The 13,503-nt window shown below is 38.3% G+C and overlaps 1 protein-coding gene across 1 annotated transcript in view; it reads left to right on the forward strand.

Annotated features, from left to right (window-relative positions):
• MTMR8 (myotubularin related protein 8) overlaps positions 1-13,503 on the forward strand; it is a 142,740-nt gene that overhangs the window by 49,063 nt on the left and 80,174 nt on the right. The window contains exons 9-12 of the mRNA XM_015593975.2: positions 3,272-3,397; positions 4,269-4,318; positions 7,322-7,522; positions 9,820-9,948. Of these exons, the coding sequence (XP_015449461.2) occupies positions 3,272-3,397; positions 4,269-4,318; positions 7,322-7,522; positions 9,820-9,948 (506 nt within the window). The remainder of the gene's footprint in view (positions 1-3,271; positions 3,398-4,268; positions 4,319-7,321; positions 7,523-9,819; positions 9,949-13,503) is intronic.

The following is a 13,503-nucleotide window of genomic DNA, read 5'->3' on the forward strand; positions in this document are numbered from 1 at the left end:
AGCAAGGCTCTGAAGTCTCCCGCTCTTACTAGCGTGGCTTTGTTTGGTATGTGACCAGTAGCACAGTCCTTAGAGGGGTTCAGCTGCAGGATAAGGTTAGCCTCAGCCTATACCACTCCCGGTCTACCTGTTAAGATTCAGCAAGCAATCCGCAGATGCGGTGCATATAGTTGCCTCAAAAGGCCACACCAGAAACCAAGGCCAGCTGACAGTAGTGTGAGTCTTGGCTCCGCTCAGCAAGTAGCACCTGACTCTCCAAGGATACACCTGTATGTGGCTTGGGACAGGCCGTGTGTTGGGGAAGGTGGAGTTTCAGGGAATCCTCCTGGTGGAGCGACCTCTGTTTTCCAGTTTGATGATGTGTCAGCTTTGGCGGTGCTGCATCCACACACTGGGAAGGGAGAAGGTTCACAGAGGAACAATGGATACCGCCGGCACTTCTATCCAGGAGAGACCCTAGCCTGTGGCCCTCACTCCGAAAACTCATGTTCCCCTGTAAATCCCTGGTGCCCACCTCACAGCCGAACTTGCAGTGTTGCTCAGAGTGAGCAGGTCCGTCACTGTGAAAGTTTGCTCATGGACATGGCCCCTTTAAGAGGTGCCTGCAGCTGCCACTGCTATGGCCTCCGTCCCATTCAGCTGCTGGGGACCGGGCAGCCTCGTGTCCTCGCCCTGTCCTACCTCCTCCCGTTGCAGGGTGATTTCTTATTTCTCTCCCTAGTTGTAGGGCTTTTTCATCTAGATCCCAGGCGACTTTCCTTGCTGTTTGCTCTGTGATTCTGTCACAACTTTGAATTGCTCGCAAGAGGGATGAACAAAGCCTCTATCATCTGCGCCACATTTTTCTCCCATTTACCAGCTTTTTTGGGTCTCCTTGCTGTCTTGGAAAACGGTGCCCTATCTTTTGTGTAAGACTAAGCCCTTTACCTGTATTTCAAATCTCATTTCCTACTCCTTCTAGGAACCTCTTTCTCCTGTATTTTCAACCTAATCCTTTCAGCTGGCTTCATCCCTCAGAAATACGCTCAAATACTTTCTCATTCCTAAAGAAAAAGTACTTTTCTTATCCTATTCTAGCTAGTGTCCTCTTTCCTCTTGGTTAGAGCTTTCTTGAAAGTAGTTGACCTTCCCTATGAGCACTTCCTCACCTCCCTTTACTGCAGTTCACTGTGATCCGATTTCTGTATACCATTACTACTAGTGCTCTTGCTGAGGTCACTAATGACCCCTTACTTGTCAAATCTAAGGGTCACTCTTTAATCTTTGTTCTGTTTTGACCTCTTTGCTGTATTTGGCACTGTTAACCCCTTTCTCTTTGAACCATTTTTGTAGTCCTGGCTTTAAAGCAACTACTCCTTCATGGTTCTCTTTCTACCTTTCAAGATGCTTTTTCACAAGCTGACTCCTATAATATCCCCTCTTCCTCTACTTTTCGTTTAAAAGTCACTGCTTTTTCAGGTATTTCCTTTTCTTACTTTGGTCTCTGCCTGGACAGCACCATTCATGCCCATGGTTTCCACTACCATCTCTGTTCATACAGTGATCAAGTCTACACTCTGGCCCAGCTTCCTCCCTTTTCTGGGCTTCAGACCCACACATGCAATTTTCCACTCTGTTCTCCATTGGATGTTCCTCAACTACCTCAGACTCACCATGGCCCAAACTGAAATCTTCTTACCTGTTTCCAACATCAACTAAAACTTGTTTCCTCTTCTATGTTCACTATTCAGATTCATGGCGCTATCATTCACTGAGTTACTAAGCCACACATTTCAGAGTCATCTTTGATTCCTCTCCTTCATCCCATCTCCATTTTCATTCTTAACATCCCTCTTCTCCTTTTCAGCCCTACTACTACTACCTTAGTTCAAGCCCTCATTGCCTTTCACAATTTTAGTAGCACTCTGACTGATCTTCCTAATTCCAAACTCATGTCCTCGCTATCCATTCTCTTTATTGTCACCATAGTGAGCACATCTTATCATGGCATTCCTCTGTTTTTAACACCTCGGTGGCTCCCCTTTACACCAGATAAAATGCACACTTGTCAGTCTGACCCTTGCCCTCCTGGGCAGGCCTGTCTCTCCTCACTCCTTCACTCCCAGCTTAGCCTCAGACATTACCAAGGTAACTAAGAGTTCTTCACCTATGTCATACCTCATTGCCTTTCTACATGTTGTTGTGTTGTACCCCCTGCCTGGAATATCTTTTCCTCATCCATCTGACAAATGCCTAATCATTTGATAAGCCTACTTCAGTTGTCTCCTCTTTGGTTATTTTGTGTCTTTGTTGTACCTGGTGTGTATACTTTTATTGTTTTAGTTATCATTGGTTTGTAGTTGTTCATGTAAGTGTTTGTCTTCTTTGTATCTCCAGTACATACCATAGTATTTCTTGTATAGTCACTCAGTAATTATTAGCTAGGTGGGTGGATGAATAAATGTGTAATAAATTAATTTCATTCTCCTTCCTCACCTGAGGAAATGTTACTCTTAAAGGCTCAGGATTTCCTGGTTCCTTCAAAAGGATATAGTTATTATACATTACACTATAGCAGCAGTTGTTTCACTGTATTGTATTTATTTGTTTACATTTGCTCACCCTAGTTTATGAACTCCATGAAGGCAGAAACTGTGTCATGTCTTTGTATCTATAATTTCTAACCGTATACTTGGCACAGAGAGATACGATACGTTATTAAGTGTTAGAATGAATAAATGAATGCTCCATATCTATCAATTGTCAAATTGCCAAGACTGGGTAACTGCCCAGACCTTACATCATTCTGAAAGTACTGAAACTGACCTAAGACAGATAAACCTCTCTATCTTATGTCAAAAGGATTTAAGTTAGTAAGATTAAATGTCTACAGACTCCAGAGGAAATCATTGTCAAGTCGGGGGTTGGAATGCAGAACTGTCCTATCTGTGTTTTGGGGCAGAATTCTTCCTCTTGCCCACCCTTCTCTCTCAGAGTTGATTCTTGTCTTCTTCAGAGGTTTTGGGAATTTAGAACTTTCTTTTCTTTTTACCCTGACTCATATATTGTTTGTTTGATTTTATTCTCCTGTTAGGTAAACTCTCCTTCTCCTGTTGCATGCCTTTATTTTCTTTTTCATTACCCACAGAGGATACTGATATTATGAGAAAAAAAATAATATAGTCCAGTAAGACCAGGTTCTCTGTATTGTAGGCATTTGGCAACCCTATTTATTAACCCAATATACTATGCAAAATGTGTTTATGCTACTTTTTGCCTCTTGTCTTCACAGGCAGTGAAGGGAGAAAAGGCTAGTGTTTTAGTCCACTGTTCTGATGGGTGGGACCGCACAGCACAAGTCTGCTCTGTGGCTAGCATTCTCCTAGATCCATTTTACAGGACATTCAAAGGTCTCATGGTAAGAGAGCAAGCAATAGTATTTTACTTTGCATGAGTGATAGATTGTGGATAAATCAAAAAGAACTCTCAACCAACTTGTTTTCTACAAGAAGGTGTTCCAAATCTACAAAAGTGGCCCTGTTTTCAGTTTAGCTTCTTTCTACTAAATTAGGCATTTACAGTCTATATACTTTCTGATGTACATTCTTACCTATCAGAAGGTAAGTTGTATTGATAGATGTAATAAAATGCTGTAAAGGGTAGGAGAGACTCAAAAAGTTTGCAGAGCAGAGTGGATGGATGACTATCAAATAGACTGTCTCATGGGTTCATCATCTTCAACATGTCAGCCATTTGGATGTCAGACTCATGATTATTTTTTGATGCTGAATCCAAGGCTTCTTAGTTGATCTTCCTAAAAAAAGAACACATCGGAGTTTAGCCTCATTATTTGGAAATGCCTTTTTTTTTTTTTAAGTGGTTGAAAATAGGTTTGTACCAAGATTTGTTCTTGGTATAAACCCAAGCACTGATTTTGGAGTTCTGCTTCTTAATAGGTTGAATTTAATATCATGTTTATCAGGTTTGCATTTAGCTATGGCTCAAATGGCTTGTCACACATCATGTAAAGGCTAAAAGAAATCCGACACTGGATACAAGTCCAGTATAATTTCTCCTGAGAGCATTTGAAATTTGAAGGCGGCCTGTATAGGCCTTTAAAGGAAATGCAAGTTACTTACTTAGTTATCATTTGGAAAATTTATTTATTATCAGCCCATCTCAAACTTGTACAACATCCATTTCAGGAAAGTGTTTTGATATTTTTATATGTATGGTTAATTCATTTTATGATGTCTAATGCAAACTTTTCTTTTTGTATAAAAATGAAGATTCTGATAGAGAAAGAATGGATATCCATGGGCCACAAGTTCTCCCAAAGGTAAAACTATCCTCACTTTAAAGGAGGCGGTCATTAAGGTGAGGTTTATCGAAACCCAGTATGTTCCTGTGTATGAAGGAACAGTGAGTTAAACATGGTATAAATCTCTTTTCATCAGGAAACAAGTATTCCAGACACTATGCTAGGGTACTAGGGTTACAAAGGTATATCTCTGCCTTCAAAGTGTGCAAATGATTATTTCAAGTTGTTAAACGTTTCAGGGAAGAACAAGGCATCACAGGACACAAAGAATAAAGTGCTTATATCTGCTTGAAGAAGTCAGGATAGGTGTTCAGGAATAGGCAGCATTTAAAGATGAATTTTTGGGAATGGATAGGAGTTTGCTAGACAGAATAGTGGGATGGGGAGGGCATTCAGGCAGAGAGAATAATACATAAGACAATGCACCTTTTAACCTTTTGTAAGGAAAAAGACAGATGCTTTTTTCTGTTCTTTAGTAAGGAAGGGGTGGTGCCAGGGTTTGCATTCATCTAGTGTGTGCTATGAGCCTAACAGCCTCTCTGAGGCTTTACCTATGTTATCAGAACAATCCATGAATATTTACCAAATACCTAACAATGTGCTGTATACTATATCAGACACTGAGCCAGTACCAAAGACACATAAAATGTTTTACTCTCAGAGAAATTATAATTCAGGTCATATTCTCCTCCATTGGTGTATATCTATTTAATTTCATTTGGTTGCCACTCTCTAGCAATTTGGGTCCATCTATTCATTCTTCCTTTATCAACAAACATTGGGCCAGACAGTATGCCTGGTTTTAAGAAGACTATTTTGACTCAGATATGGTCTCTGAAAATCAATGATGACAGTATATTATAATAAGTGCTAAGACAAAGGTAAACATAAACAAAAGAACCTAACCCATACTGGGACAAAGAAGGCTACCTGAAATTAGTGACACTTTAGAACATTAAAGAATATAAGATTAAAGATTTGAGACAGTGAGTGTTTGGTAGAATAAGGCTCCTGAGGAGAAAAGAAGTAAAAGCTACAGTTCACATGAAAAGACTAGCATGAGCTATTACTAAGAACACCTCTTCCATGAAGACTGGATAGAAAGACAGGCAGTGAAGGAACTAAGCGTGTGAGTGTCAGAGACAGCAGTTAGTTATTTTTATTTGATGGCCTTGGTCTTTTCCAGTGATACTGTAGACACCAGTTTCAAAAAAAGTTAGGGGTTTGAGACGATAGCTTAAAATTTGTAACTGCTGTAAGGATGATGGGAAAACAGTATCAAGGACATACATAAAGATTATTTGAGAGCAATTAAGTTCTAACTGAATTCAGAGACATTTTTTTTTTTATTTTTTCCCCTCTTTAATCCCCCACCACACTTCCACCCCTGACCTATGGATGTTGCTGTTTCCCCTTAAGAACTGGATCTCTGAAGTCAGGGCATCTCCTCCCACATGCTACCAGTATGTACCCGGGGCCTGGTGCACCTGGGGGGCCTGGTGCACCTGGGGTATGGTCTGTGGCTCCACGCGAGGTGCGAACTCAGGACCTTCTGCATGTAAAGCAGATGTGCTAACCACTACACTATGGAGCCACCCCCGGAGACTTAATTTTAAATGGCATCAGTTTGCATGGTTTTATAATATTCTCAAGCAGCATCCATCAGTCAGGATCTGTGAGCAGAGAACATAGCTTTTTCAGTTCATCTGTAGTTGGATTTTGAAGGAGAATAATGACAATAAAGATCAGAAAGTTAGAGAAAATGGAGAAAGAATGGTTGATGGGGCAGACCATATAGTATAGGCTGGATAAGTACAAAAGGGAAGGAATCTGGCAGATTGAGAGGTTCAGAGATGAGGACTGGAGGAGGTGAGATGAGCAGCCTTTGGAAACATATGGTGGTCAGAGTAGGACATTGAGATTAAAATTTCAAAATGGAGCACGAACCTCTAGGTAACTTCAAGAGCCAGCTTATGGTCATGGATATGGGAGACTGATAGTAGAGTAGAGATAAAGATCCATGAAGATAATTGGATTTGAGTTAGTTAAGGAACCCTCTAAGCCAGTGTAGGTCAGCTGCATTGACTCCAAATATGACTTAAGACAGGAGTCAGAATCTTCAGAAAACTTGGAGAAGTGACTCAGAGATTGGTAGGAGACAACACTGAGGAAGGGCAAGTTAGTATAAGGTAAATAACGTGACCCATAATGGAAGTGGTTTTAAGAGAGTGAAAGAAATAATAGAAAGCAGTGGTAGGAACAAAGAGAAAGCTGATCCCACCTCTGCCCTGTTTGAGGGTTATGATATTTGGAGAGTAGAATGGTGAGCATTTTCCATTTGATTTGGGCCCCAGGCAGAACTGGTGTCCTTGTTGAGACATATTTTTGTTAAATCAGAAGGTAGAACATACAATGTAGAAGCTGAGGATGCTGTTTTTGTTTCCAGTAGAATAGGGTTCCCAGTGAATGGTAAGAGTTGGTAAAAAGGGCATCATGGGGGAGGCATTAAACAATTCTAGGATGAGGTTTGTTCATTTAGTAAATGTTTATTAAATACTTATTTTGTGTTAAGAACTGTACAGTAAACAACATAGATCTAGTTCTTACCCAGAATTAAAAGTAGCTATTTAAATTTAAATTTAAATTAAGTACTACAGTTAAAAATTTGGTTCCTTAATCACAAAAGCTGCATTTTAAGTGCTTAATAGTTAGTGACTACCATATTGGACAATAGATATATGGAACATTCTGTCATTGCAGAAAGTTCTATTGTAGAGAAGGTATAAGAGGAGTTAGAATAGATGATCAAAAGGTTTACAATCTGGATGATGGTGAAGGATGACAGTGGCTAATAGGTCTGTTGAGATTAGCAAGTATTGAATTCCAGGTGGCATTTTAGCATGAGGTGTTTATTTGCTAATGCCAACAGAGACCAAAGGTAATCTTATTATAGCCTGTTCCAAACAGCATAATCCTTGATGTTAACTGTTGTCTTTCTTTACCTTTATTTGCATCTCTCAGATGTGGCCATCTCAATGGGGACTCTAAAGAAGTATCTCCTGTCTTCACTCAGTTCCTAGACTGTATCTGGCAGTTAATGGAACAATTTCCTTGTGCCTTTGAGTTTAATGAAATCTTCCTGCTGGAGATCCATGATCATGTTTTTTCTTGCCAGTTTGGGAACTTCCTTGGAAACTGCCAGAAGGATCGGGAAGATCTAAGGTAAATTCAGTTTGTGAGAAAATATTGACTAGGGAGAGGGGGTCAGTGCAAAAGGAATGTACCCACCACCCTGAATTTTGGACAGCAGTTTAGGAAAGGGGAGGAATGACAACAGTAAAAATAACTTTTGAAGCATAAAGCACTCAGTGTTTGTGTGGGAATTACTCAGAACCTCAGATTCCTAATTGGTAAAACAGATACTAATACCTACATTTTGGAGCTATCATGAAGAACCAATAAAAAATGGATGTGCAAGGACTTTGTAAAGAATCAATTACTGTGTAGGACTGAGTAGTTATTATCTGCAGGCCTTCATCACTCGTATCAGAGACCACAAAATGGCAGCTCATAATCCAAATAAACCTGGCTCAACAGGTATGCTTTGTTCAGTCTGTGGAATATTTTTTAAACTATGAATTAGTTGTCAACATTTTAATATCAGGTTATTTCACATAAAAATATAGTTATTTTAGGATTTTGTCCTAAATAGAAAAGCAGTTTTGCCAAGATATTCTGAAACATCAAAAGCTCTGGCAACACTGGACCTGTGTTTTCTCATGGCCATAATCAACTAGAGCTGAATAGTAGATGCTTAACTTGGATGAGGCACTCACTCTTGTTTGTTTGCCACAGCTCTCACCACTCCCTATAGTTTATTCTCAACCAATTTCTAATGTTATCTTCCTAGCTCCTGTAGATAGTTGGATTTGTACCCGACTTAAACTCTAATATCCCCACAATATCCAAAGCATAAATGCTTTTTGAGGTTGACATGATAGAGTTGCTGTTAGCAGTGTTCTTGTTTTAGAGATAAAGAAATAGACAGGGAAGTAGCTATCTCACAACCCACTCTTCATTCACAGCTGTTGATTGAATAGCAGTTAGCTCAAGTTCTCAGGCCCTTCTATGACATATCCTGGATGAAATCACCTCTCTATCTCTTCCTTTTGCAACCAGACATTTCTTACCCTCTCCCCAAATGCTTTTAGACACATTCATTCTGTCTAGGCATTAAAACCTAAGATATTTTCCATATTCCTTTTCCACCTCTTAAAATGAGGCTAATATATCCTAGACCCATTCCCCATACAAATCTGAATCTCCATGTAAAAGTACAAAAGTTGAAAAATTTAACACATTAAAATAGTGATTACTTAAAATAAACAGAAGTATCATTCATTCATGAAAGAAAAAGCATCGGTTCTAGAATCAGACCTAGGTTCAGATTTTGACTGTGTTACCTGTACTAGCAATGTGAACTTTAGCAAATTAATTATCTCGTTTTCCTATTACTAAATTGGGAATAAAATATCATAAAATTTAATGAGGTATTTTAGGTAGAGTCCAGAACAGTGTTTGACACATAGTAAATACTCGATAAATATTAGTTACCTTACCTCTGCAAGATTTTTTTTTTTAACTAACAACAAATGAGAGACATATACAGGGCCTTTGACTTTACTGGAATGGTCTGAGGTTTAGAAAAGTTACAAGACTACAATTTTAGGTCCTACCACCCATGCTACTCCTCTTTGTTCTCTTTCTTGAAACAATGTGTGCAAATGACCTTCCCATGCATGATTACACAGGAGTTCTTGTTGGGGACCAGTGGGGACCCCTGCTTTTTGAGGCTACTTTGCTTGGTGAGCAAGGTCCTGTGGTCTCAACGAACACATGAGAATTAGTCTTACGATACAAATTTCACAGTCTTTAGTTGCCCACCTAGGATAACTCACAAATATTTGCCGATATAAATTACCAATTGTCTTTCTCCGTCTTAAACCTTCTGGGAGGAAGAGAAGCTGGCTTGAAATAAAATGAAGTATAGAAAAACCAGAAATTCACCCTCTAGGCTGTCTGTTAACTTACCAGAATTTTAAAAACAATTCCAGATTTTCAAAAAATGGAAAGGTGATAAATTTATAGAATCCTACATTCATAATAGACCTTAGGGGTCATATTATATGAATGAGAAGACAGGCCCAGAAAAAGCTAGGATTATTACTAAGATCACAGCTACTCCACAGCAGAAGGCTTATTAGCATCTCCTGCTCTCTAGTGTGGAACTGTCTAACTTCTGATTCATTTTAAAAATGGATAAATTGAAGTCAGATAATTCATTATACTATCAATGCTCATTAGCCACTTATTTCATTTTCTTTCTATTATATCTTGTTGCTCTGTCTTGAGTTGGGTTACTTGTTAGTAAAATTTGGCTGATTATCAAGTTCAGCAGAACTATTGAGATTACTTGCTTGCTGCTTTTAATTTTTTGGCTTTTTTTTCTTTTTCAACAGAGTCTATGAGAAAACCCATTCTCTGTGGCCGTTCTTGGTTCAGAGGAAACCAGACTTCAGGAACCCTCTCTATAAAGGCTTCACTATGTATGGGGTGCTCAGTCCTAGTACTGTGCCCTACAACATTCAGTAAGTTCTTAGACTGTCTCTTCCTTTCTTACAGGAAGCTCTAGGGCGTCAGCTGCTTTGCCTCTCCTTATATAACTGTCATCATCTCCACAAGCCTAACTGTGGAGTATGACACTCTCTCCAGATCACCCATTCCTTACTGCATCTGAAAACAAGACCACACTCCTTTCAGGTTTCAGGGCGAGCTTAGGGAAATAAATGGGAAATAATAGTTTATTTATAGTAGTACAACCAGTCAGGATGTAGGTTGCTTCATTCCTCTTGATCTTTCTTTATATCTTCCTCTTCTTTCCCATCCTTTTCCCCAACATAGAGAAGGAAAGACAGAAATGGGAAGTGTTGGTATTGTTCATTATACTTTTCCAAAAGAGTATAAATACAGGCTGCTGTTCTCACTGACCACAACTTAATGAAGTACGAGACAGAGCATAATGTTTATTAGCTTGAATAGTTTATTCAGCGTATTCCTTAGGATTTTGTATATGTAAGATCATGTTGTTTCTGAATAGAGATTGTCTTATTATTCCTTTCCAATTTGGATACCTTTTATTTTTTTTGCAAAATAGCCTTCTTTAGAACTTCCCAGAGTATTCTTTTTTAATTTCATATGACTTCTTTGATTAGTTGATTGGTTAAGCATGTGTTGCTTAATTTGCACACACTTGTGAATTCTCCACTTTTCTTTTTGTTATTGTAATTGATTTCTAACTTTATTCCATTGTGGTCAGAATACATACTTTGAATTTCAGACTTTTAAAATGTATTAAGACTGTTTTAAAACCTTACATGTTATGTCCTGGAGAATATCTATTTTGCAAATGATGTGTAATCATTTAAGAAGAATATGTGCTTTGCTGTGTTTAGGTATAATGTTCTATAAATGTCTCATAATCTAGTGAGTATTAATATTGTTCAAGTCCTCTATTATCTTTTTTTTTAAATGTATTTTTAATTATTTTTTGTGACATTGTTTAACAAAATCCAGTAAGATTCAGGTGTACAATTCGATAATAAAGCATATATATATATTGCATTGTGTTCCTCTCCCATAGTTAGATTTCTTTCTGTTACCACATATTTGACCCCTTTTACCCCACCTACCACCCTGCTCCCCCACCCTCTAGTAACCACTAGTCTGTGGTCCATGTCCATGAGTCTGTCTGTCCTGTTCACTTCTTGCTTTTAGGTTTATATCCCACATATAGGTGACATCACGTGGTTTTCAACTTTTTCTGTCTGGCTTATTTTGCTTAGCAAGATTATCTCAAGGTCCATGCATGTTGTCACAAATGGCAATATTTCGTCTCTTCTTATGACCGAGTAACATTTCATTGTATATAGGTACCACAGCTTCTTTATCCAGTCATCTATTGTAGGACATTTCGGTTGCTTCCATGTCCTGGCCACTATGAATAATGCTGCTATGAACATTGGTGCGCAAATATCTTTTTGGATATGAGTTTTCAAGTCTTTGGGATAAATACCCAGTAGAGGGATTGCTGGATCATATGGTAGATCAATTCTTAGTTTTTTGAGGAATCTCCATACTGTTTTCCATACCGGCTGTACCAGTTTGCAGTACCACCAACAGTGTATGAGGGTTCCTTGTTTTCTGCATTCTCTCCAACACTTATTACTTGTCCTGTTGATAACAGCTATTCTAACAGGTGTGAGATGGTATTGCATTGTGGTTTTGATTAGCATTTCGCTGAGAGCTAGCTATATTCAGCCTCTTTTCATACGTGTGTTGGCTATTTGTATTTCTTCTTGAGTAAAGGGTCTGTTCAGGTCCTCTGCTCATTTTTTGACTGGATTGTTTGTTGTTGTTATTGAATTGTGTGACTTCTTTATATATTTTGGATGTTAGGCCCTTATTGGAGGCATTTCTTGCAAATATATTTTTCCATTCAGATGTTTATCTCTTTACCTTGTAGATGGTTTCTTTTGCTGTGCAGAAGCTTTTTAGTTTGATGTAGTCCCATTCATTTATTTTAGCTTCTATTTCCCTTGCCATTGAGGTCAAATTCATAAAATAGTTCAAGGTCCTTGAGTTTAGTTCCTGTGTTTTCATTATGTAATTTATTGTTTCAGGTTTTATATTCAGTTAATTTTGGTGTGTGGTGATAGACAGCAATCTATTTTCATTCTTTTGGAGGTGGCTTTCAGTTTTTCCAGCACCATTTGTTGAAGAGGCTTTCCTTTCTCCACCGTATATTTTTGGCTTTTTTCTCAAAAATTATTGGCCATATACCATGGGTTTATTTCTGGACTATCAATTCTCTTCCACTGGTCCATGAGTCTGTTTTTCTGCCAATATCATGCTGTTTTGATTATTATCACTTTGTAGTATAATTTGAAGTCGGGAAGAGTAATGTCTCTAGCCTCATTCTTTTTTTCTCAGGATAGCTTTGGCAATTCGGGGTCTTTTATGCTTCCCTACAATTCTGATGATTTTTTGTTCTATTTCATCAAAAAATGCCAATGAGATGCTGATGGAGATTTCATTGAATCTATATGAGGCTTTAGGTAATATAGTCATTTTAACTATGTTGATTCTTCCAATCCAAGAACACAGAATATCTTTCAATTTTTTTGTATCTTCTTCAATTTCTTTTAATAGGATCTTATAGTTTTGATTGTATAGGTCCTTCAAATGTTTCATTAGATTTATTACTAAATATTTTATTCTTTTTGTTGCAATTGCAAAAAGAATTATTTTTTCCACTTCTTTTTCTGATGCTTCATTATTAGTGTATAGGAACACTATGGATTTTTGAATGTTGATATTTTTATCCAGAAACTTTACTATATTTGCATATTGTTTCTAGTAGTGTTCTTCTGGAGTCTTTAGGGTTTTCTATATAGAGAATCACGTCATCTGCAAATAGGACAGTTTGACTTCTTCGTTTTCTATTTGGATACCTTTTATACCTTTCTCTTGTCTTGCCTGATGGCACTCGCCAAGACCTCCAATGTTATATTGAATGACAGTGGTGCTAGTGGACAGCCTTGCCTTGTTCCTGATTTTAGAGGGAAGGTTTTTAGTTTTTCGCTATTAAGTATAATGTTGGCTAAGGGTTTGTCATACACGGCCTTTATTATGTTAAGGTACTTTCCTTTTACACCGATTTTGTTAAGTGTTTTGACCATAAATAGATGCTGTACGTTGTCGAAGGCTTTTTCTGCATCTATTTATATGATCATATGATTCTTATTTTTAATTTGTTTATATCGTTTATCACATTAATTGATTTGCACATGTTGAACAATCCCTGTGCCTCTGGGATGAAGGTCACGTGATCATGGTTTATAATCTTTTTATATGTTACTGTATTCGGTTTGCTAGTATCTTATTTAGGATTTTTTTTCCCTGTTTAATTTCCCCCCCTCCCCACCCCTGCACTGCACTTCCACCCATGACCTATGGATGTTGCCGTTTCTTTTTAAGAACTGGATCTCTAAAGTCGGGTCATTTCCTCCCACACGCTCATGGCGTGCACTCGGGGCCTGGCACCCCCAGCACACTTGGGAGGCCTGGAGCTCCTGGGAAATGGT

Source organism: Pteropus alecto, unplaced genomic scaffold (genome assembly GCF_000325575.1).
Source record: "Pteropus alecto unplaced genomic scaffold, ASM32557v1 scaffold147, whole genome shotgun sequence".
Taxonomy (NCBI): Eukaryota; Metazoa; Chordata; class Mammalia; order Chiroptera; family Pteropodidae; genus Pteropus; species Pteropus alecto.